This window comes from Narcine bancroftii, chromosome 6, assembly GCF_036971445.1.
Source record: "Narcine bancroftii isolate sNarBan1 chromosome 6, sNarBan1.hap1, whole genome shotgun sequence".
Taxonomy (NCBI): domain Eukaryota; kingdom Metazoa; phylum Chordata; class Chondrichthyes; order Torpediniformes; family Narcinidae; genus Narcine; species Narcine bancroftii.
Window position 1 is genome coordinate 77,743,798 of NC_091474.1, and position 25,021 is coordinate 77,768,818.

The window sequence follows — 25,021 nt, forward strand, 5'->3', positions numbered from 1 at the left end:
CCCGGCCTGCAGGAAAAAAAAATCCCAGGATTCCATATGTATGTTCTCTGACAATAAATCTGAACATTGAACTTTGAGTCCCGCCCAAAATGAAAATTTGTTTTTAGACATACAACATGGTAACAGGCCTTCCAGCCCATTAACCCGTGTCGCCCAATTGCCCAAATTAATCTACAAATTCTGTACATTTTGAAGGGTGGGAGGAAACCCACACTGACACAGGGAAAACATACAAACTCCTTACAGACAGCGCTGGATTCGAACCTTGGTTGCTGGCACTGTAATAGCGTTGCGCTGACCACTACGTTAACCGTGTCGCTATTCCAATCTTGGGTATTTATGGCATATTTTAAAGTACCATAATCTGAAGTCAGATTCAATTTCTTCGGTCATCTCCCTTGGATCAGTCCGCCACTGAGCATTTACTATCGAATGAAGAAGTCTTTTCTGATACATTTCTCTAATCAACTCACTGCTTAATTTCAGGAGTTTGTTCATCCCTCATTAAAAGCTGCCAAAATAAAATTAGGATCCATATATCTAAAATGTTTTCAAATAGAATAATAATTTGCAGATGAAAATCACACACTGCTAACTAACTAATCCATTTTTTTTTCTGATGCTCTTTATAAAGGTGATAACTTGCTGACATCTGGTCGTTAATCTGCTTTTCTTTCACGTCAGCATTTATACTGAACACCCCAGGAAAAGCATAAGAGGGACTGTGGCAATAACTTTGAGGATGGATGAAATGCCAAATATCATAATGTCATTCAAAATTCAAGAAAACTATAAACGTCCACTCACAAATAAATGTTTGGTTTGTGTTCAATATTTATAACCATTAAGCATTTAGTTCAGCCTTCAATAAATAAATATTCATATAAAATATACACATTATAAAAGCCCATTTGAGATCTTTGAATCACTTCAGTGAAATGCTTGAACCATTGTAGAAGATGTATTTAAAACAGGCGGTGCCTCAAGAAATCATCAGGCCTAATCTCATTGCTACCATCAGGAAGGAGGTTCAGGAGCCTGAAGACATACAATCAACATTCCAAAAACAGCTTCTTCCCCTCTGCCATCAGATTTCTGAACAGACAATGAACCTATGGACACTACCTCACTCTTTCTCTTTTTTGAATGAGTTACTCTTTTTTTAAAAATCTTGTAAATTGTAAATTTAGCATAATTTGGCACCACAAAACAACAAATTTCATGACACATGTTCAAGACAATATACCTGATTCTGAATCTGATATATTTGGTATAAGTGGGCAAATTCTGCCTGAAAAACCAATAAGTATTCACCATAGACTTCAAAGGAATTTGTCAGCATGATTTCCTCGAGTGACCTGTAGGCCACCATTTTGCATTTAATGCAAATATGAGAAAATTGGATCTCTACTAATTGACTTATTTGTGCAGGTCAATCCAATAATAAAGAACAGCACAGTTCTTCAAAACTGGGAAGAAAGCAAAAGGACTGATCTGATCCATGACTAAATATTCTCACATCAGAGCACTGCTTCAAACGGAATCAAGACCCAGGGTCAAAGTAGTAAAGGAAGAAGGAAGAAAAGAAGGACATTTACAGGAGCTCATTAGTTCCAATGGTTCAAGAGATCAGCACAATTTAAAAAGCGCAGAACAAAATGGATATTTAGACCCATTCAATACTGTGCACTATAAATGGGCAATAAGTCTTTTTCTTCTGACCTTGATTATACACCAATTCCAAATCCATTCTATATTAGCATTATAAGCAAAAGTGTGAGAGAAACTCAGAAGGTCACACAGCGTTTACTGGAAGTAAAGGGTAATCAACGTTTCAGGCCTGAATCCTTTATCAGGTGCCTGAGTTAAATGGTGGGGGGAGAGGAGCGGAGGGAGGAAAGGGGCTGGCGAGGAGATCGTTCATGAATATAGGTTGGATGGTAGAAGAGAAATAGGCCGAGATAATGGGGTCAGCTTAGCTCTCTGAATGGAGAGGGCGGGGGGTGGCGGGGGGTGAGGGTAGGTAAGGAGCTGGAGGAAGAGTGAAGACTTGAGGGAGGGGAGTTTAATGGGAGCTAGAGAAGTTGATAATCAAGCGATTTTCAGGTGTATTAGAGATGATTGGGCTATTACACTGCCAATGGAGTCTTTAAATGATGCCATCCAGTTGGAAGCTGGCCAGAGGGAATACGTGGTGTTGTTCCTCCCAGTTTTGCGTGGTCCCAGTCTGCCAGTGCATGGACAGAGAGCAAGGGAATTGAGCAGCCAATTGAAATGGGTGGCCACAGGGAGATCCCTGCAATTGCGGTGGACAAAGCCGAAGTGTTCAACGAAGCGATCTTCCAGTGACACAGGGAAATATGGGGGCGGGGGGGGATGAGGTGGGGCTAGCAAAAACCTTCAACAAGATGGCATTGGGCATTAACATCAACTTTTCTGGTTTCTGTTAACCCTCCCCCGCCCACCACCACCCCATATTTCCCTTTGTCCCCTTTCCTCTTCCTCTCCCCTTTTCCCTCTGTCTCCTTTCCCCTGCCCCAAACAAAACCCCTCCCTCCAGTGAATTCTCACCTTTCCTCTCACCTGTGTCCCATTGATGTCCAATAAACACCTTTTGTCTGCTAGTCTGCACTCATCACCCTGCCTGTTCTTCCCTCCCCAGCCTTTTAATTCAGGCCCCTGTCTGCTTTTTCCTCATACTTTCAAGAAGGTCTCAGACATGAAATGTTAATGACACGTCTTTACCTCCTATGGATGCTGTGAGACCTGCTGAGTTCGCCCAGCATTTCTGTGCTTTTTGCAACTTTGAGTTAACCTACCAATCTACACACTCTTGAGATCTGTAACCTCCATGCAGCCTTGTACCGGAGGTCAGAGTTGACCCCACCAGTTAACTGCAGACTTCTTTCCCCTTATCAGTCCTCAAAGAATTCCAACAGATTGGTTAGCACAGTTCTCCTTTCATAAATCTATATTGTCCCTGTTCAATCCTCTTTGAAGACTTTTTTTAAATCACAATCTTCATTATGAATCTACACCAATGTAATTAGCCTACATTGTCCTGGTCTCCCTCTCCTGAGCAGGGTGCCAAGTTAGTGCAATGCTGTTACAGCGCCAGCGATCGGGACCAGGATTCGAATCCCATGCTGTCTGTACGGAGTTTGTACATTTTCCCCAGGAGCTCCAGTTTCCTCCCACCATTCAAAATCGTACCGGGGGTTGTAGATTAATTGAGTGTAATTGGGTGGCACGGGCTGACGGGCTGAAAAGGTGTGTTACCATGCTGTATGCCTACATTAAAAAAAATATAAATAACATTAAAAAAAATTAAAGAGTAGGATCTCATTTTTATCTTTATTTAAATCACAGAAACATTTTCAGATTTTGGAAGAAAATAACCATAGCGCTCTCTATCTCTAAAACCTGCTCTTTCTAAAGTCTGGGACGTGGATGATAGGGCCATGAGCATTTATCAGCCTTCTCTACTCCCACTTTTGACTAAGTATTAGTATATTCGGTTCCTCGGCTCGAATCCACTGGACCTTTCTTCATGGTTTCAGCATTGTCCAGCTTATTAGTTATCCAGTTTGCAACTTGGCAAATCAGAATGATTGAGGGCAATGACGTCAACTCTGATCATTGCGTCAGAAACATTCATGACAGTGGGAGATGGGACCACATGCTCCGAGCTGCTTCACGCAGGGATTTCCACATGAGGTTCACTGACTCAACATTCTGACTCTGAACCATATGTGTGGATTCAACACTATTGGTGCTTCTGGTTTGAGGATGAAATTGTCATGCTTGTTTTCAGTTCTCTGCTGGCCTTGCAGTTCAGCAGCGCAGGCCCTTCCTCTGGTCTGAGAATGTCACCGTTCTCCACAAACCTCCCCTCTCCAGCACAGGGCTGAGCTTTCAACTGCTGGGCCCTGTAATCTACCATTCAACTCATCTCCACTGAACCTTTCACCCTCTCTTCGATGACCTGCTTTCTTAACAAGTCATGTCTTTTAAAAAAATTTTTAAATGCAGTCATATAGCGCAGTAACAGGCCCTTTCAGCCCACGAGCCCGTGCCGTTCAATTTCACCCAAATTAACCCATAACCCTGTTTTGTTGTGAAGGGTGGGAGGAAACCGGAGCCCCCGGGGAAAATCCACACAGACACAGGGAGAACGTACAAACAGACAGCATGGATTTGAACCCTGGTCATGACCGCTGGCGCTGTAACAGCGTTGAACTAACCACTACACCAACTGTGTGCTATCTAATAAAAAGAACATTAAAAAGTGAAGCACAAGTGGATCATTCACTACCCCCACCCCACTCCCTCCCCCCAAAACCTCCTGTATCCTGACATGTTATTCAAAAGATCATGGCTTATCTTTTACTTCAGTGTTACTTTCCTGCCCTGACTCTAGGTCACTTAATCTATAAAAATCTCCTTCAAGCCAATTTTATTGTCATCTGATTGCACAAGTACAACCCGACGAAACAAAGTTCTCCGGTCCACGGTGCAAAACACGCAGACACGCAATCAGACATTACCCATACACAGACAAGCAATACATATGCAGGACAAGTATTCATCTAAATAAATAAATATTGTTTCATGAATATGAGAGTCTTGGAAGGTGAGTGTGAGCAGTTCCTTTGGTCGTTCAACCTTCTCACTGCCCGTGGGAAGAAGCTGTTCCCCAGCCTGGTGGGGCTGGCTCTGATCCTCATATATCTTGTCCTTGATGGGAACAGCTGAAGGATGCTCCATGAGGGGGTGTGAAGGTCCTCAATGATTTTGCATGGCCGCTTCAACTGAAACCTTGCATTAATAGCACTCCTGTAAAGTATCAGAGGACCACAATCCAAAACTGGAGGGAACTGAAATGATGTTACCTTCCCTCTGTCTTGGACACATGTTGAATGGAGTTTTTTTTAATATACATGCCCACTGTTTCAAACTTACCTCACAATGGGCTGTCCTGATGTTGATGGAACAATGGATTTTTTTTTTGCAGAGGTTCTTAATCATTGTCCAATGACTTGGTGACTTGACCAATAATTTAAGGAAACCCATCCATTCTACGTTGAGGTGCAAGGGTGAAGGTGCTCAAGAAATAAGTTGGGAAAGTGAGAATCTTGTACTCAAAGTGTGAAAATTGAATGAGAGATTTTAAATATTCTATATGATGGGAAACAATCAATCCAGTGGTGAATATCACATCGAACTCAAAGACCTAATTGACACTGTATAAGTGAGTAAAATGGATTATATGACCATAATTAGAAACAAAATGCCTCTGATGTAAAACAAAATCTTCCAAGGTGTTCCTATGTGAGGATCACTGTGTTCTTTAGTTTTATTGCTGCTTTATTGACATTTCAGCGATAGATTAGTTCAGGAGTGCTTCAACTAGTGGCCAAATTCTTCTCCTCCCAAGAAATTAGACAAGTATTTATCTGAAATTCAGTATTCTTACAGCGATAAAGTTGAGAATATAGAAACTTTAAGATCTAAATTCCATTGTTTACTAGTTAGTGTATGTCATCCCAGCAGTAAGGTTTCTGCTAACTGCTGGTAGAAATGGAGCAGAAACCTTACTGTAAAATGGTGGGTTATGATAAAATGTTTATTATATTGTAATCTGTTGATAAAATGACACCAGTCATAATCATTAGGGAAAATGAATACCATATATGTCAGTGTACAAGACGACTGGCGGAGAAGATGACCCACAGAATTTCCATATAAAATGTAGGTTTTGAGCGATCCTCGCTGTATAAGACTACCCCAAGTCTGGCACTTGCTGCTGAGTGCTTACTTCCACAAAAGTCCTTTACCAACCATCTTACTGACCAGTGGAGTGATGCTGTCACAAAATTTTAAAAGTAAATTATCCAGTAAAGGTTTAAATTTCAGGAGTATATTTTAAAATAAACCACCGTCAGCTCCTTTAACTGACCATTTGAAGCCTGTACAGAGCTAATGGAGGTCAGGCTGGGTGGACGGACCCCGTGGGGGAGTGCTGAGACTTCACTGTACATCAGCTATTGTAAATGGTGGCTGGTGTAGCTTTATTTACTGTGCTGCTATTTTAAGATATGTTAGACACATTTTATTGTTTTAATAGGACATTACTATTAATCCAGCTTCCCAAATTAAGTTTCAGTTGAAAAAATATTTAGTGGTAGGACCGTCGGAGTTATGCGAGTGCTTTATGCTGAGGAGAGCACTCTAAAACACAAGATATTAAGATTCGTTTTTTTCACTTAGTGTATAAGAAACCTGGTTCTGGGCGACATTTTTAAAGTTCAAATAACATCGTATATGCCAACATATACAGTAATTAAGTTTTTTTTTCATATTAAAAAATAACTCACCACATCCATAGTTGTGATATTAGGTGCCTTTTGCAAATATGAGATTAATCTGGGGTCAGTCCAGTTTAACCAAGCAACAAATACTTTATCGCAATATGAATGGGTGGAATGAAAGCAAGTGGTATGATCTGTTTTTAACAAATTTCAGCTTGGAGATTAGCCATAGATGGGTGTGCTTTTGATCATGTAATGTGATTAAAATTCCATTCTTGCAGTTTAATGACGGTGTGAATAGTGATGGGGAATGCTTCACATGTAATTGATGTCGATGCAGCTGTTCTGTATGAAATACAGCAGCCATTTTGTGAATAGTAAACTGTCAAAATGGGAACTTTGTGCAAATTGGCTGATACACCATAGTTTGGTCCTGCACAGGTCCAAAGTGTTGCTGCAGTCACACTTGTCCGGGCAAGTTGAGAGTATTCATGTCTTCCCACAGATGCGGAGAGGGTGGCTGATGATCACATCTTCTCGACTTGGGGCGGCACGATTAGCGCAACGCTGTTACAGCACGACGGGACCGGGGTTTGAATCCCACGCTGTTTGTAAGGACATTTTCCCCAAGTCTGCGTGGGTTTACCCCGGGAGCTCTGGTTTCCACCCACCCTTCAGAATATACGGGGCATATAGGTAAATTTGGCTGTAATTGGGCGAAGTGGGCTCGTGAGTCAAAAGAGCCTGTTAACGTGCTGTATGTCAAAATGGTAATTAAAAAAAACAAGCCAGCAATTGAAGCCATCTCCGACAGCAAGCAGCAAGACCTAGATGACATTCATTCATGGGATGGCAAATAAGATGTCAAGAAATATCAAGCACTGATTCAACAAAAGACAATCTACCCATCAACCAGCATTGAGTGCTCACCATTGACATTCAGATATTCTACATTGACAGTAACTCAACTGCACAGCCACATAAATACGAGGGCCAGAAAAGTAGGATAAAACAAGAAATGCTTTAAGAACTCAACCATTCAAGCAGCATCAATGGATTTCGAAACCGGTCAATGTTTCAGAACAGCGATCCTTATTCAGCCTGTAGCGTTGACGGCTTTTTCTTTGCACAGTTGTTGCTTGAGTAGCTGAATTCTTCCATCATTTCTGGTTTTCTTGCATCTGCAGTTTTATTACTTTCCCAGAGGTTCATTAACGTGTATTGGGTGATCCACTTACTTAGATGAGTGTAGTTCCAACCACACTTACAAAGCTTGAATAAACCGGGACAAAATGAAGGCATCACAGAGAGTTATGGGTGCCTGGAATATACGGTGGTGGAGGCTGGAACATTTAAGAGTCTCTTAGACAGGCACATAGATGTAAGGAAAATAGATGGTTATAGGGTAGGGAGAGGTTTTTTTTTTGTAGGTATATGTGGGTCAGCACAGCATCCTGGGCTGAAGGACCTGTAATGTTCTATGTTCTATCAAAGAAGTCCACTTGATTGATAACCCAGCACCGGAGATATTCAGTGAAACTCAAAAGTCTGTGATTGCTGTTAAAAAAAAAACAGAAATGCTGGAAGAACTCAACAGGTCTTGCAGCATCCATAGGAAATAAAGATATACCATAGATGTTTTGGGCCTGCTTTTCACTCACACCTTGCAGAATGGCCCTGGCCCGAAATGTCGGTTATATATCTTTACCTACTATGGACGCTGCAAGATCTGCTGAGTTCCTCCAGCACTTCAGTGCTTTTACCTAAGATATTCCTCCCCTCTTTGTCTGGCACATCGTATTTGGACCATGTATCATCCGCAGTTATTCTGTTAGGCTTCTCTCGTGATACCTCTTGAACCCACAACTTCTATAATTATAAAAGGACAAGAGCTTCAAGTCAAATTTAAATTATATTTTTTTTAATTTAGATATACAGCACGGTAACAGGCCCTTCTGGCCCACAAGTCCATGCAGCCCAAATACACCAATTAACCCACAAACCCCCTGCACTGAACTGGGATTCACTGGTCGTGTGTTATGATGGCTGGCTCCACCCCATCTGCTCACATAAAACCCTGATTTCCCGCCGAAACCCAGAACCCTTCCGAAAACTACCGTGAGACCCAACCCTGAGTTATAAGCTAATAAAAGTGTTTGTCCTCCCTCCAGTTGTGAGAGCTTTTATTCATGCTACCCCTGATCGGTGGGAGCAAACTGGAGCACCCGAAGGAAACCCACACATCACAGGGAGAATGTTCAAACTCCTTACAGACAGTACCGCATTGGAACCCAGGTCTCTGGCACTGTAGTAATATTGGGCTAACCATTATGCTAATCATCCTGCCATAGAAACGAATCTGTTTTCTCTCTGAAGGATATTCAACCTGAAACGTTAACTAACTCTGTTTCTCTTTCCACAGATGCTTCTTGACCCAAGCGTTTGCAGCATTTCCTGTATTCACTTGACTGCCCCCTTTCATCTGTTACTATTCAAACGGCTCCAAATTGTTTGCAAACGATTGAGGCTGTGAAAAAAAATTCTGTATAAATGCAGCCCTTTGATTTCTAATTTAAATCTTCCACTTTCTCTCATTTGCACAGAGGCGGAATGGGAGGGAAACTCTCCGTCAGTTCCAACAACCATGTCGTCATAGTTGGTGGGGGCTTTGGAGGGATCGCAGCCGCCAAACAATTGTCCAACCACAGGATCCCTTACACACTGATTGACATAAAATACGCCTTCCACCACAACATGGGGGCTCTAAGAGCATCGGTACAGGAAGGTAAATTGGAGGAAAATAAGGGGCTCTGCAATCTCTACCTTAATTACAGTAAAACCCCTGGTATCTGGAATCCATATATTAGACTTACCCAGGTTTGTCCAGTCTCTTCCTGTATCACATATCCTCTAATCCAGACAACATCTTGCTAAATCTCCTCTGTACCCTTTTCAAAGCCTCCACATCCTTTCGGTAATGAGGCCACCAGAATTCCACACAACTTTAAGTAAAGCCTAACTCAAGTTTTACATAACTGAAACATGACTTCCTTCTACAGCGCTGCTCCCAATGAAGGCAGACATACCATTTATCTTTACCACTTGATGTACTTGTGTGGCCACTTTCAAAGATCTATGGATCATAACTCCCAGATCCCTCTGCAGGTTAATGCTTTCCCCCTACATTTCATTTCTCAGATTACAACCACTTACACTTGTCCAGATCAAACCCACATGACATTCCTTTGCCCAGATCTGTTACTGTTCCATATCTTGTTATATTGTTTGAACAGGATTGTTCACACCTCCATCAATCCTTGTATCATCTGCAAAATGATGAACTGTTCAAGTTTTACCATTCACAGCTCTCCAGTGTAATGAATTCCAAAGATTCATTAACCTTTGGGTGAAGACATTTCTCCTCATTTCACTCCAAAATGGCCTACCTCTTATTTTCAGACTGCAACCCCTAGTTCTCGATACATCCGCTGGGAGCAAACACACTCTCCAAATCTATTCTATCAATGTGTTTGTCTGTTTCAGTGATGTCTCCTCATAGTCTACCAAACTTGAGAACGGGAGCTGAGACACTTGTCTCATAAAGCAGACCTGCTATCCCGGGGACTAGTGCAGAAAAATGATTGCATTCCATTGAGAGCAAGTATGTGTTTCTTTAGGTGAAAAGAGCAAAGTCCTGTATTCAAAGTGTGGACTCACCAAGGCCCTTTGTATTGTGCTAAGTCTTAAACAATACTCAAACATGGATTATTAAATGAAAAGTAATGTTCACATCACATGATGCCAGGCAATGACAATCTCTAAAATAAGTCCAACTACCCATCCATTACATTCATTGACTTTGCTAATCATAAATTGTATTGTTGAAGGAGGAACTTTAGAAGTTGTACATCTTGCCTCACTGTACATTATGTTCCTAATATTTTCATACCATCTATGGAGAGGGTGCGGAGGAGATTTACCAGGATGTTCCTGGATTAGAAAATAGGTCTTCTGAGGCAAGGTTAGAAAGGAGAGATTAATTAATAGACGTCTACAGCATTATGAGAGACACGGATAAGGTAGATAACCAGCATCTTTTCCCAGGGTGGGAGTAGCAAACACCAGAGGACATCTGTACAAAGAGAAGGGAGGGAAGTTTAGGGAAGACATCAGGGGAAAGGGTGCCTGGAATGCCTTGCCAGGGGCAGAGGTGGAGGCTGGAACAATAGGGGCATTTAAGAGACTCTTAGACAGGCACATGGATGAAAAAAATGGAAGGTTATGAGGTAGAGAGGGTTTCATTTTTTTTTGATAAGTACATACAAGTTGGCACAACATTGTGGGCCGAAGGGCCTGTTCTATGTTCTATCAACTGTAATGCATATTTTAAATTAGGGTTTGCAAAGAAAACATTCATATCGTATGACCTGACTTTCAAAGAGAACTTCAAACAAGGCAAAGTAAGGGATATTGATTTGGAAGACCAAGGTGTCATTATGGAGAATGGAGAGGTAAAAAAAAAGAATATTTCTTATGATTTAATAAGTTGGATTTTAAGATAGTTCTCAAGTGTTTCAACTCCAACAAATACAGTGCTTTAATTGTGTTTTAAAGGTCATACATTACTCGCACCTTATTCTGGCAACTGGAAGCACAGGCCCTTTTCCTGGAAAATTAATTGAACCAGTTAGTAGAGAAACTGCCATCGAGATGTATGAAGATTTAGTAAAGGAGGTAATATTTCAGATTCCAGATTTTAGATTTATTGTCAGTGTACATACATGACATCACATCCCTGAGATTCTTTTTCCTGTGGGTGAGGCAGAATTACCACTTATTGGTAGTACATACAAAATAAAACTGATTCCACTTACACATGCAAACAAAGAAATAAAAGCAAACTGACTGTGCAACACAGAGAGGAAAAAAAAACCAATAAAGTAAGAGTCCTTAAATGAGTCCCTGAGGTCTGATGGTGGAGGGGTAGTAGCTGTTCCTGAACCTGGCAATGTAAGCCTTGTGGGACCTATACCTCTTTCCTGATGGTAGCAGCGGGAACAGAGCGTGTGCTAGGCGATGTGGATCCTTGACGATTGCTCTCCGAAGGCAGGGCTCCCTGTAGATGTTCTCGATGGTGGGAAGGGTTTTACCCGTGATGTCCTGGGTAGGCCAGCTAGCTTGTCTCACATGCAGTTTCTATCCATTTTGCTGTCATTCCACAAGAAAGGATGGTCAATATCTATAAGATCATGAATCCCGTTTCTTCTCTAGATTCCTTATACAGGCCAGATTCTCTGTTCTCACTAAATCTAATGCCATTATCACTAATTAGCTGCCAGTGAAAACTGTAGAAGCAGACACAACAACAGCAGCATTCAAAATAGATTTGGACCGGTTTATGGATAAGAGGGGATTAGACTAAGTGGGATTAGACCATATTGGTTGGCATGGACAAGTTGGGGCGAAAGGCTTGTTCTAGCCTCAATGACTCTGAGGACTCTATCCATTGTTATACCACTCAGACACTTCGAGGACTATTTGCAACTGCCAACCGTCTTTTCCTGCCTGATTATTGGTGGACGTGGTGGTCACATCACTGATGCTCATTGTTACCTGAAGCCTGTCTGACACATTTGAGTCCAGAATTTTGCTTAGGGCCTTAAACTCCAAGCTATTGAGCTCACCTGTGTTTAAAGTAAATTGATTTTTTTCCCCCCTCTAACATTCATGTATTTTCATTGCCAAATTCTCCAATAATTTTGCAGAATTAATTTGGTTACGTTTGAGTCAATTACTTGAATTTTGCTGAAAGCAGAAGTAATTAATCGGGCCAAGTTTTGATAGAAATCTTTTTTAAGAAATGTATAATAATTGGGGCTCTGATTTAAATGACATTGCATGATATATAGAATAAAATGTTCCTTCTTCTAAAGATGCACAAAGCTAACATTTCCTGCTTAATTTGTGCCATCTTGTGGAATTGAAATCCACTAAAAATATACATTTCTGACTGGTGGGGTGGCAGGTTTAAATTCAACTTATACCAAGGTGATATATTCAAATCACGAATGTGAAATGAACGTCATATATTCCTGGTGTGTTTGGCTCACGGAGTGGTTTAGTTTCATTTAATCAGGGCAACACAGTTAGCACAATGCTGTTACAGTGCCAGCAACCGGGGTTCGAATCCGGCGTTGTCCGTGAGGAGTTCTTCCTGTGTCTGCGTGTATTTCCTCTGGGCACTCTGGTTTTCTGCCACCTTTAAAAATGTATGGGGGTTGTAGGTTAATTGGGCAACATGGGGTCATGAGCCAAAAGGGCCCGTTACCGTGCTGTATGTCGAAAAAAAAAATGTCGAAGCTTCTTCCATTTTCTTGGCCAAATTTTATCAAAGGAACAGCAGCAGTTTGTTGGTCCCTGAACCGACATCAGTGAAAAAAAAGACGTCATCTATTCTTTATCACATTAATGTTTGTGGGATTTGGCAATGCAGATTTAAGATTTGGCAATTGAAGATTTAAGATAGAAGCTGTACTGAAATTTTAAATTTAAATTTAGAGAAACAGCACATTAACAGGCCCTGCCAGCCCACGATCATCTGCTGCCCAAATACCCCAATTCTCCTACAAATCCCCGAACATTTTGAAAGGTGAGAGGAAAGCAGAGCACTTGGGGGAAACCCATGCAGATACGGAGAAAACATACAAACTCCTTACAGATTCGAGCCCAGGTCACTGGCGCTGCAATAGCATTGTGCTAACCGCTATGCAAACCGTGCAGTTATCCACAGATCACATTGGGATAACAGAGAACGTGAAAGGTTCTAGCTTAATTCATCCCTTTCTTTTTCTTCTGCCATATAGATTCAGGAAGCTGAAACAATTGTTGTAGTTGGAGGTGGGCTTGCTGGTGTTGAGTTAGTAGCAGAGATCAAAACTGATTACCCCACCAAAAAGGTAACTTGGTCCCTATAAAGTTTCAGATAAACTTTCTGTTTTATGTCTGGCTACCCGGTAGCAGTGGCAAGTGCTCATGAATGCCTGGAAATTGATATATTTGCATATCTTAGAGAAGGTGCTACTTTTACCGTTTCATGAGCCCAGTGATGTTTATATTTCAGATCTATTGCATGGAACCATAGAACATTTCAGCACAGAAATAGACCACTTTGGCCCTTCTAGTCAGTGCTGAACCATTTTTTTTTTGCTTACACCCACTGACCTGTACCCTGACCATAGCCCTCCATACCTCTCCCATCCATGAACCTGTCCAAATTCCTCTTAAATGGTACAATTGAGTCCACATTCACCGCTTCAGCTGGAAGTTCATTCCGTACTTCCTCCGCTCTCTGTGTTAAAAAAATCACCCTCATGTTCCCCCCAAACTTTTCCCCTTTTACTCTAAACCCATGACCTCTGGTTTATATCCACCTACCCTCAGTGGAAAAAGCCTATTTACATTTACTCGGTCTATCCCCCTCATAATTTTAAATACCCCTATCAAATCACCCCTCATTCTTCTATGGTCCATGAAATAAAGTGTTAACTTGTTTAACCTTTCCCTGTAACTCAGTTCCTGAAGTCCATGCAACATCCTAGTAAATCTCTGCATTCTTCCTATCTTAACTGATTTATTTCCTGTAGTTAAGTGACCAAAACTCCAAATTTGGTCTCAGCCCAAGGTTCAGACCTATCCTTCTCCATAATTAATTAAACTGATTCTTTTCTCTTGCTGTTACCTCCATTCTCCAAGTCGACAAATGAAGCCTTAATGAGTTCTGATGGATGATCATTATCTTTGTCCACAAATGCTTCCAAGTCTTTCCATCATTTTATGGATTTATCTCAGCCCTCAGTGTCAGTCATACTTAAACCTGATCCATGCTTATGTAATGCAGTGGTCACAGGTGACCAATGTTTCCTTCTCATTCCCTGCGTTTCACAAATCTAAGATAGAAGCTTCCTTCTTTAATTCCAAATGAACCAGGAAAAATACCTTGGAAAAGAGTTCAGTCATGAAATTATGGATGTCGCGAGACCAGCTGAGTTCTTCCAGCATTTCCGTAATTTTATTACAACCACAGCGACTGCAGATTTTCGTGTTTCAGAAAATATATTGGTTTTGAAATCAGAATGCTTCTATTTTTTTTTCAGCCCCTTAATTACTTCACAAAGTGGAACATGATTACAACTGCTTCCGGCTGAAATGGCTCCACTCTGCCAATTTGACTGAACACATCTGGGCATGATTCGCTCTTGAATAATTTATATGGTTTCCACTTTAGTCATATGGGAGAGGACATCATTTTCCATTCAATTTTCTTTTTGAAACATTGCAGGTTAATTGGATCTAGTTGGCCTGTGAGTGAGAGAGTTAGACTCTCCATGGACAACTCAGTCTTGCACATTGATCTTGATCCTTTGGAGAGGTCTGCACATGACAATACCCAACCCCTGCCCTTTGAATCACCCCTGCCCTTTGAATCACCCCTTCCCCCCGAGGCAATTATACAAGGCTCACTACTAATGCCAAACCCTACCCCAACATTCTTGGCTCCAACCCTCTGATCTCACTGACTTCCACACCCCCACCCATATCTCCACCACCACCCAGAAACCTAACCTTAGTTATGAGGAGATATTGGACTTTTGTGACATTCAAAAATATCCACAAGTGAAAAACTTTAAAAAACAAGGAATAAAACATGTGATAATAGCTTCAAGCTAACACTTTTGTGAGAATGCCCTGTACAATCAGGCTCAAGGTTTCAATCAAACAATTTACTGTAAAATGATTTTATGCTTCACTCACATTCTACAGATTCCTTACAGTAGTTTTAATCAGTTCATCCTAGCTTTAATATTAAGATTTGCAATCACATCCATTTGGAGTTGTTCTGTTCTGGTACTGAGTCTCTGGCACCATGTTGTTGAGTTCAAGCGATCACTCAATAAGCCTGATGCAGACAACAGCAACACTGGTGAATTTCAAAGCTGCCAAATGAAAATATTTTTGGCCTTTTCACAAGCAGTGAACCACTTTGATCTCAGATTACACTCTGCCATATGCTCCACATTACAACTTTACAAGGCTGGGTTTATTCTGTGCCATGATTAGCCACTGTTTCTTCAGAAGCTGCCTACTGTTTCAGGTGATTAATTCTGTTTTCCATCTGGTTCTCCTCACAATCTCTTGTAGACGTTAAGGAACAGACCGAGGTCCTGCTGGGGTAGCTTCGTCTTGTCTTGGCAAAATCTAACCTTTAATCTTTTGCAATTACAGAGAGATTTTGAACTTCGGGTTATTATTAATTATTCAGGTTTAAGTTTTAACCTGAGAGAACTCCACTTCTTCAGCATCCATAAGACTTCTGAGACACGATTCTGATGGCCAATATGAGGGAAAGGTTATAGCACAAACGAAGCCTTTTGGCCCATCCAGTCTATGGTGGTTTTAACTTACTCTCCTTCCTCTCTCTTCAGCATTGCAATTATTCTTTTCTGTTAAAGACTTATCTTGCTCCTTCATGAATGTCACAATTGAATCTGCCTTCCTTGCAGATTCTAGTCACTGTATAGCAAACTTTACCTCATTAGAAGATCGAGGAACTTTCCAGAATTTTATTTTGGATTTTAAGAATTGGAAAATGTTATTTCAAGTTCCAACACAATTAAACTGTGAAACTCACCTAGTTGACTGGTGCCACAGCAACAACCTTGCACTCAGTTTTATCAAAACTAAAGAGTTGATTGTGGAAATCAGGAGAACATGAACTAGTCCTCATCGAGGGGTCAGCATTGGAGAGGGTTAAGAACTTCAAATGCCTGGGTATACCGTGGAGAGCATTCTGGCTGGTTGGATCACTGAATGGAATGGAAGTGCCAATGCTCAGGACAAAACTACAGAGAGTTGTGAACTTGGCCAGTGGCGTCATGGTCATCAGTCTTCACTCTATTGAGGACATGTCTTGAGAAAGTAGCCTCTTTCCTCCAAGTCCCCCATCACCCTCTTCACACTGCTACTGTCAGGAAGGAGGTACAAGAGCCTGAAGACAAACATCCAGAGGGACAAGGACAGCTTCTTCCCCTCCGCCATCATATTTCTGAATGGACAATGAACCACAGACACTACCTCACTTTCTCTTGCACTCATTTATTTAGTTTTAAATGTAATTTATAGCAAAGCAATATTTGCACCTGTAATGCTGCCACAAAACAGCGATGTTCATGACAATAAATTCTGATTTTTTTTTCTCTCTCTTTCCAGGTAACACTAATTCATTCCACTTATATTCTGGGTGATTCTGAGGTTTTACCCAGTGTTAGGAGAGGAGTGAAAGAAATTCTTGTGAATAAAGGGGCCCACCTTCTGCTAGGTAATAAAATATAAATCAATGTTACATTGTAGGATTAAAACTGCTATTGATTAGATCAATTAATGTAATGACATTTACATGTACAGTTACAATAGAAATATCTATTCCAATTGTTGATTTCATGAAACTATGAAACACTTTTGAGAAACGATGTTATTACTTTTATCTCACATATTTTATCTTATTTATAAAGTTAATTCCTATTTCAAGTTCATCTTATAAACAGTGAAATATTATCACTATCCTGTGAGAGGAAGGACATGGGGCACCACAGTTGGCATATTGGTTAGCACAACGTCTTTACAGCACCAACCATCAGGATTGGGTTTGAATCCCGCGCTGTCTGTACACTTTCCCCGTGTCTGTGTGGGTTTTCCTCGGGGGCTCTGATTTCCTCCCACCATTCGAAATGTACCATGGGTTGGAGGTCCATTGGGTGTAAATTGGGCACCACGGACTCTTGGGCCGAAATGGCTGCATGTCTAAATATTTAAAATTTTTAATTTAACAATGTAAATGGTTTTGAACCTGATTTAATGAAATATAATACATTATATTTTATTCCTTCATTTTTTGGGTGTGTATTTTGAATGTTGGTGAGGAAATGATGCATATTCAGGCAGGAGAAGAATGCTGTGACTTACTTATGGAGAGGAGGGTGGCAATAAATCTATGTTTAAAGAAATCTATTTTCAATGTTGCCCTGTAACTTATAAATCACAACTAATTCTCTGTAACCAAAGCTTATGCTTGTGCATGATCCAATTAGATCTATTGCAAACCCCATTCTATCCACAATGCCTTGAAAATGATGTCCTTTTATCAGAAGTTTTGCTCCATTTGGGTTTGACTGAACCATGTCACATTCCTCATCCAAGAAGGAGAGGAAAGTGGCTGCCACTGTACATCTCCCAATTGTTGCTACTTGGTAGTTGATAACAAGAAGGAGATCTCTACCACAAGTTTTCCTTCCCTTCGTTGGGGAAAATACTGGGTTTCACTCTATGTTCATGCAGTAACATTTTTAAGATTGGAATTCAAATTGACATAAAATTATGCCCATGAACCTGGTTCAAGTCACTCAATGGCACAGAGACACATGCAATCCCAACAATAACACTGAACAACTATTTTTTCCAAATGATTTGCTTCCTAAAATAAATGGGGATTATGATGGACAACTTTAAGATTAACACAAATATAAATTCTGATTTGCTGTATCATGTCGGAGAAACATTAAATTAACTTGTATTGAATTTAGTTTGTTTAATCACAATTTTAATTATGTTGATGCATTGTGTTAGTTCAACTGTCCTAAAAATGTTTTGCCGCTGATTTTCCTTTGTACTCAGCATCTGATGCCTCTCGTGTCAGTGTCCAACAATAGTCAGCCAGCATTGATGGATTCCAGAGCCCTTGATACCGCTTTTCCATGGTGGCAATGTCCTAGTGAAACCTTTCACCGTGTTCGTCATTGACTGCTCCAGGATCAGCAGGGAAGAAGGACAAATGCAGAAAATTAATTTTCAATGACATGTTGAACTTCATGGTTTTGTATGCTTGAAGCAGACTTAAAATATGACAGGAAATCACAAAAAATGGTTATATCTACAATAAATTTTAGGTGATTTTTGTGATCAGAAATCCAAGATCCATAAAATGCACCTAAAAGTGTTCAGGAAGCAAGTTGTTCATTGTCCAGTGTAACCTCCATCTTTATTGGTTCCGCTAAATGGCAATTGGCTTCAAGGAGCCCAATTGTCTCACAATCCGAATCACAGCATATTTTGCATTTTCTTCTTTCCAAAAGGACATAAAGTCAATAACCTGACAGAACTTGTTCTGAATAAGGCACAGAAAGACCTGAGAGTGCTGACAAACAAAGGGCAGGAGATCATAACAGATATGGTTATCTGTTGTACTGGATTAAAGATTAATTCTTCAGCGTACGCCAATGCCCTTCGTAAGTTCTAATTCCAATGTGTAATCATTTGTATAAGATCTGATAATGTCTCTGTAGCACAGTCTGTCTTGATCTCTGTTTTGTGGTGATGCAAACATCCCTTTCATTTGCAAAGCTTTGGCTGTCTAATACTGTTTGACTAAAGAATCTTAGCTCCAAAACACGTGAGGAATTGCTCCATCAAAATCTCTGCAGCTCTGAAGTATGAAAAGTAACTTTGCGAAATATTCATGATTTATCTCCAGAACAATTTCATCTGTGTATATTTTCTGTGTTTAAAATAAAAATTTACACGGGTGATATGGAAAACACGTGATTTGTGGGCCAACAAACAGGTGGAAATGTCAACTATTACACGAGTATATATGGTACTGTCTTACTGCAAGTGTTTTTATGAATGGTACAGCTGTGGGGGTCATTTGAATTTGACTGCTCTTTGGTCTGTTAACCCACAGCTTTCCTGAACCATCAAGTAACTTTTCCCATTGCTGCCCAGAGGATTTGACACAAGGTACAGCCATTGAGGACAGGCACCAACTCCCTGAAGAGCTGGGAAGTTCTCCAGGGTGCAGGCCAACACAGAACTCAACCAACATCATGAACAGAGATTAAATGGCGATTACTCTCTCTGCTTGACCATTGTGCTTTCCTGTACTTTTCTAACTCTTCAATAGTGTTCCATTGGTTTAAATATCATAAGGGCAATAGCATATCTAATGTTAGTGTCTCTTAGACAACATCCTGAATAACCTAGGTAAAAACCAAACAACTGTCACTGAACATCAAAAAATGACTTTCCTGGGTCACACCTAAATTACTCAAAAAACAAAATAGATACTAACTGTGTCTCAAACAAATTAAACCGTACACATTGAGTCATTAGAATAGAACAGGGTTGAAGAAGAGTACATTGTGTGACCTCTTTCTTTTTAACAGAAAGTACCCTCACCGAACATGATGAAATAATAGTCGACGAACATCTGAACGTCAGGGGAATGAAGGCTGTTTTCGCGATCGGAGACTGCGCACATGTGAACGAACATAAATCAGCTTACACTGCTGAGTTCCAAGCAATGACATGTGTGAAAAATATCATCCACAGCCTTAAACATGAACCTATGGAACTATACAAACCAGGTAGATATGCTGGAAACTCACTCCAGAAGGTCAAGGTCATCTGTCATTTATGCTGCCTCAGTCACATGATATTTCAAAGGGCTATCAATGGGGAACTGAAAGTTATTCTGAACCTGCATTGAACCTTAGACAATGCTTGGGTGAATGCATAAAATTCTAGTTGTCATATTAAATTTAATTTAGACAAACCGCACAGTATCAAGCCCATGTCGCCTGATTACACCAAATTGTCCAACTCCCCTGATTAGTTTTTTTTTTGGAAGGGTGGAGCAAACAGGAGCACCCTGGAGAAAACCCATACAGACATGGGGAGAATGAACAAATTCCTTACAGACAGCGCCGGATTCGAACCTTAGGTCACTGACGCTGCAACAGCGTTGCGCTAACCACTACACTTATCATGCCACTCTTTATTGTTCAATGTGGGGAGCATTTGGGGACTGAGAAAACGAGAGAAGATTTAAAGAATGCATCTGAAATGCAAGGGAATATAGGTCAGGAATGGATGAACAGTGAGCTCGTAGAGTAAAAGAAGGCAGAGGATCTTTAAATTGAAGAAGGGTTTTGACAGAGTAGATACAAGCAGGAATGAGCATAATTCAAGATTAGAGTCTCCACCAAATACACTGGAACAATTTCAGAATGAAATGATTAATTTTAGGGTGACAAGGTTAGCATAACACTGTTACAGGACCAGCGACCATGTCCATATGGCTTTCCTTCGGGTGTTCTCGTTTCTTCCCATCTTCAAAAAGAAACTAATCAGGGGAGTCGAACAATTTGGTGTAATCAGGTGACATGGGCCTTGTGGGCATGATACTGTGCGGTATGTCTAAATTTTAATTTAGAATGGGGTCACAGAGCTACAGTTCTTAGAGTCATTGCCTCAAAGTGCTAGTGACTTGATTTACTCCTGACCTCAGATGCTGTCTGGGTGAGTTTGGATGTTCTCTTTGTGTTGCCTCCTGGCACGACAGTTCCCTCCCCCACTCCAAAGATGTGTGGGTTGTTCAGTGAATTGGCTGCTGTATGTTGGCTCCAACATATATATTGAATTTGCAGGGCGTTGATGAGAACATGCAGAGAATTAAAATAATAAAATTAAGGTAAGATTTGTGCAAATTGGAGTTGATAGTAAACAACAAGGAGGATGTAGTTTGACAGAAGGATAACAATCAACATTTTCATTTCCAAACAAGCACCCCTCCCAAGACAATTAGATATCTTATCATACGTTCTGTGATAAAGAATATTAAAGTATTAAGTTCCAAAAGAATACATTTGAATAGACATTGGACTTAATCCAACTCAATCATTGTGCATACCTCCTGTACTTTTTACATATCAATGACACGTGTTCCATCATGACCTCTGCGGAATTTATGAGTTCTGCCTTCAAGCACAATGCCTTTACAGCACCAGTGATCGGCACCGGAACCAGGTTCGAACCCCGCGCTGTTTGTAACGAGTTTGTACGTTCTCCCCGTGTCTGCGCGGATTTTCTCCGGGGGTTCTGGTCTCCTCCCACCCTTCAAAAACCTGTAGGTTAATGGGGTGTAATTTGGGAGCCACAGACTGATTGGGCTAAAATGGCCTTATTACAGTGCTGTACATTCTAATTTTAAAATTTAAACAATCTTCCCAAATTTCAGTGACATGCAGGTGGATTAATTAGCTACTGCAAACTGCCCCCAGTGTAAGTGAGTGGCAGGGAGAGTTGATGTGCTCAGAAACATTCACAGGAAATAAGTGGAAAAATGAAATCATTCCAAAACCCTGAGAGCTGGCAGAGAGGATGGACCAAATGTTCTGTTGTTACATCACATGAAAATGTCCGGCAGGGCTGGCCAAATCTTTTTGGTTGTGGCCTACACACAGTAAAATGTAAGGAGTCGCAGGCCAAACAATATTAAGACCGGCAGTTTTCAACCAGTTACACTGCAAGAAAAAGTGTTTTGAAACCAGTAAACTCCTGTGCCATGGAAAATTAATTTTCCATCAAAATAATTATACAAGTCCACTGAACAGTTTAACTGTTGACATTGATGTGCTCACATATTACAGGAGGCATTTCTGTATCTGCTGCTCTTAAATTTAATTTAGACTACAATAAAACTCTTTAAAAAAAAATCTCCAGTGAATACAGTTCATGGCCCAAGAGTCCACCTTAAGGATTATGATGCAATGAGTAAATTTGTTGATATTAAAGATAAGCAATTAAAGTTAACAGATTCCTTGCAAATCAAACAAACTCACTTCCCTTTGACTTCTATGAAAAAGTATTCCACCTTGCTATTTCACGTCTTTTTTGTTCAACTGAGGTAAACGTTTCATCAATAAGTAACATTGCAATGGTTGGTGTTGCACCTGTATTGTTCAAAATGGCAGTGGCATCTAGTGTTGAAACTAAGAAGTGCAATGTTAGAGACTATGCTCCAAAGAGGCAGCTTCCATTTTATTTTTTAAAACTCACCCTTAGGCCACTTACAAATGGGCAACGGGCCATAGTTGGCCCAGGAGCCTTAGTTTGACCTTCCCTGATGTAGGGCATCCAGTACAGTTTATCCCATTTAAACTTTCTGCATCGAAACCCCTGCACTTCATCTTCCATCCATGATTTTGCTCAAGTCCTAGCTACCTGTGGATATAGAACACTAAAAAGAATTGGACTGATCTAAGTCACTCATTTCCTGATCTTGTTGACTGATGTTGTGCACTGCTCTGATTGTAGGTGCTCCTTACATGATGGTGACAATGGGCCGGAATGACGGGGTTGGTCAGATGTGTGGATGCAATGTTGGGAAGTTCATTGTGACTTACGTCAAGAGCAAGGACCTCCTGGTTAAGACAAGCTGGAAAAAAATGGGCCAAAGGATGCCAAACTGATGAAGTTCAATTCCTACATTATATAAATATATTTCCCCTTTCTTGGGAGAACCAGTACCTCATGTTTATATACCTTTTCTCCCCCCTAAATCCTTCTAATTACTATATATAAAGTTTGTGTTGTATAATAAAGGCCAAGGATATTTGGGCCAGAGCGTGCAGACATAAATCCATGCTTAATTAAAAACTTTTGATCTTGTCCGACTTTTAGATTTTATATGTTCTATAATTTAAATCACTTTGGAAGGCAGAATGGAGTTGGTTGGAGCAGAAGAATTTGTTCACACAGATTGAAAGCAGATGCTCAACACTGACGCTGCTGGGCTTTGTATTTTAAGTGTGGACACTTAATTGGATTACAGGAGAAATGGCAAAAGGAGATCACATGAATAAAGATGTTGTGGACAAGAAATGCATCGAGGTTTGACTTTTTCTTTAATGTAGCATTATAGATGGAAACGCAGCAACGTGCACTGGAGACATATTTATTCCACTGACATCCCTTTCACAATGTCTCATAATACATGCAGCCACTAACATCAGTATTGTAGAGGAGGAAATTCATCAGCTAATCTGCGCACAGTAAGTTCCCTCAAACAGCAATGTGCTACAACCAAATCTGATACTGGAATGTCAAAAGGGGGTTATTGTTACAAGGAGACTGAGTTTGCTTCCTGGTTCTGAGAACTTAGAATCAAAAAAAATTACAGGAGAGAAAAGAGGCCTTTTGACCCTTCTAATCTGGCCAAACTATTATTTTGCCTAGTCCCACTGACTTGCACTCAGTCCATAGCCCTCGACACTTCTCCCATCCATGCACCTCACCACTCTCTGTGTGAAGAAGATTCCCCCAATGTTTCCCCTTAAACTTCTCCCCTTTCACTCTTAATGCCATGTCCTCTGGTTTGTATCTCACCAACCCTTAGTGGAAAAAAGCCTACTTGCATTTACTCTGTCTATACCCATCATAATTTTGTAAACCTCCATCAAACCTCCCCTCATTCTTTTAAGCTCTTGGAAATAAAGTCCTAACCGGTATAACCGTTTAACTGGAGATCGCTTTCTTGAGCACCTCCGCTCTGTCTGCTGCAATAGCGTGGCCACCCATTTTAATTCTCCATCTCATTCCCTTGTCGACATGTCTGACCATGGTCTCAGCTTCAGCCAGACTGAGACCACCTGTCAATTAGAGGAACAACATCTTGTCTTCTGACTGGGCATCCTCCAACCAGATAGCATTAATATCGACTGCTCTGGTTTTCATTAAAAAAAAATTCCCAACCCCTTGCTTCCCCCATTGTCTGTCTCCTTTCACACAGACATGATAAATTCCATCTAGTCCCTTATCACATCCAATTAACACCTTTTGTTGGTCTGGATTCCTCCCCTATCGATTGACTCTCCTGGTTCTGCCTTTTCTGATTTTTCCTTGAAGAAGGGCTCAGGCCTGAAACGTCAACAATGTATGTTTGTCTCCTATAGATGTAGAATAGACCAGCTGAGGTCCTCCAGCATTTCGGAGTTTTTAATAACTTTACCCAGTAACTCAGTTCTTCAATATCGTAGTAAATCATCTCTGTATTGTTTCACTGTTGTTGATAGCCTTCCTGTAGTTTGGTGACCTAAACAGTACACAATGCTCAAAATATGGGCTCACCAATGTTCTTCTATGAGATAGTTCCTTGGGATCTTTTACCTTGATAGGTGAGAGTAGGTGGGCACGAAATGTACGATGTGACCCTGGTGTAATAGAAACCTACTATAAAATATTTAGGTTTGAATTTGGTTGGGACCAGATTAGCTTAGTATTTTACCTATGGCATTATGTGCCTCATTTGGGGTACAAATCAAACCCAACGAAACAGAGTTCTCCGGTCCTCAATGCAAAACACACAGGCACACAACCAGACGCAACACACACACAGACAAACAACACACACGAAAGACAAAGTATTCATTTCTATAAATTAATATTGTTTCATGAATATGAGAGTCTCAGATGGTTAACATTTGGTCATTCAGCATTCTCATTGCCCGGGGGAAGAAGCCGTTCCTCAGCCTGGATGTGCTGTCTCTAATACTCCTTTATCTCTTCCCCAACAGGAGCAGTTGAAAGATGCTGTGCGCAGGGTGGAAGGGGTCCTCGATGATCTAGACAACGATCCTGGGAGATCACGTCGATAGGGGAGGGGGAGTGGAGAAGCGGAGGGAGACTCCAGTGATCCTCTCTGCCACTCTTCTGGTCCTGTAGATTGACCTCCATTCCATTTCTCTGCACATTGTGATGCAGCCGGCCAGGACGCTCTCTCTCTCGAGAGAGCTCCTGGAGAAGGTTGACATAATGGTAGC

The 25,021-nt window shown here is 40.8% G+C and overlaps 2 protein-coding genes across 8 annotated transcripts in view; one reads left to right on the forward strand and one right to left on the reverse strand.

Annotated features, from left to right (window-relative positions):
• cdhr1a (cadherin-related family member 1a) overlaps nucleotides 1-25,021 on the reverse strand; it is a 123,730-nt gene that overhangs the window by 94,861 nt on the left and 3,848 nt on the right. For 3 of the 4 annotated variants that reach the window (XM_069885438.1, XM_069885440.1, XM_069885441.1), the window contains exon 1: nucleotides 4,893-4,916. The exons of the other annotated variant lie outside the window; for it this stretch is intronic. The gene's annotated coding sequence lies outside the window, so the exon portion shown is untranslated. Of the gene's footprint in view, nucleotides 1-4,892; nucleotides 4,917-25,021 lie in introns of those variants that run through there. 4 annotated transcript variants of the gene reach the window in all.
• On the forward strand, nucleotides 5,022-23,084 carry LOC138736246 (ferroptosis suppressor protein 1-like). 4 transcript variants are annotated; one of them, XM_069885444.1, is made up of 10 exons: nucleotides 5,022-5,251; nucleotides 6,817-6,922; nucleotides 8,915-9,096; nucleotides 10,707-10,822; nucleotides 10,905-11,045; nucleotides 13,175-13,267; nucleotides 16,578-16,686; nucleotides 18,497-18,649; nucleotides 19,586-19,786; nucleotides 22,518-23,084. In XM_069885444.1, the coding sequence occupies exons 3-10, from the start codon at nucleotides 8,922-8,924 to the stop codon at nucleotides 22,670-22,672; spliced, it is 1,143 nt and encodes a 380-aa protein (XP_069741545.1). In that variant the 5' UTR covers nucleotides 5,022-5,251; nucleotides 6,817-6,922; nucleotides 8,915-8,921; the 3' UTR covers nucleotides 22,673-23,084. The 4 variants fall into 4 exon arrangements, with proteins under 4 accessions (XP_069741545.1, XP_069741544.1, XP_069741546.1 ...); XM_069885443.1 differs by lacking the exon at nucleotides 6,817-6,922; XM_069885445.1 differs by lacking the exon at nucleotides 6,817-6,922 and having other exon boundaries at nucleotides 10,926-11,045.

What these genes read in the sequence shown, in the direction of transcription:
- LOC138736246 (XM_069885444.1), top strand. Translation starts at nt 8,922, where the DNA reads ATGGGAGGGAAACTCTCCGTCAGTTCCAACAACCATGTCGTCATAGTT. An exon ending in AGGGGCCCACCTTCTGCTAG is followed by an intron (nt 16,687 to 18,496) that starts GTAATAAAATAT and finishes TCTTTCCAAAAG; the next exon opens with GACATAAAGTCAATAACCTG. An exon ending in AGCGTACGCCAATGCCCTTC is followed by an intron (nt 18,650 to 19,585) that starts GTAAGTTCTAAT and finishes TCTTTTTAACAG; the next exon opens with AAAGTACCCTCACCGAACAT.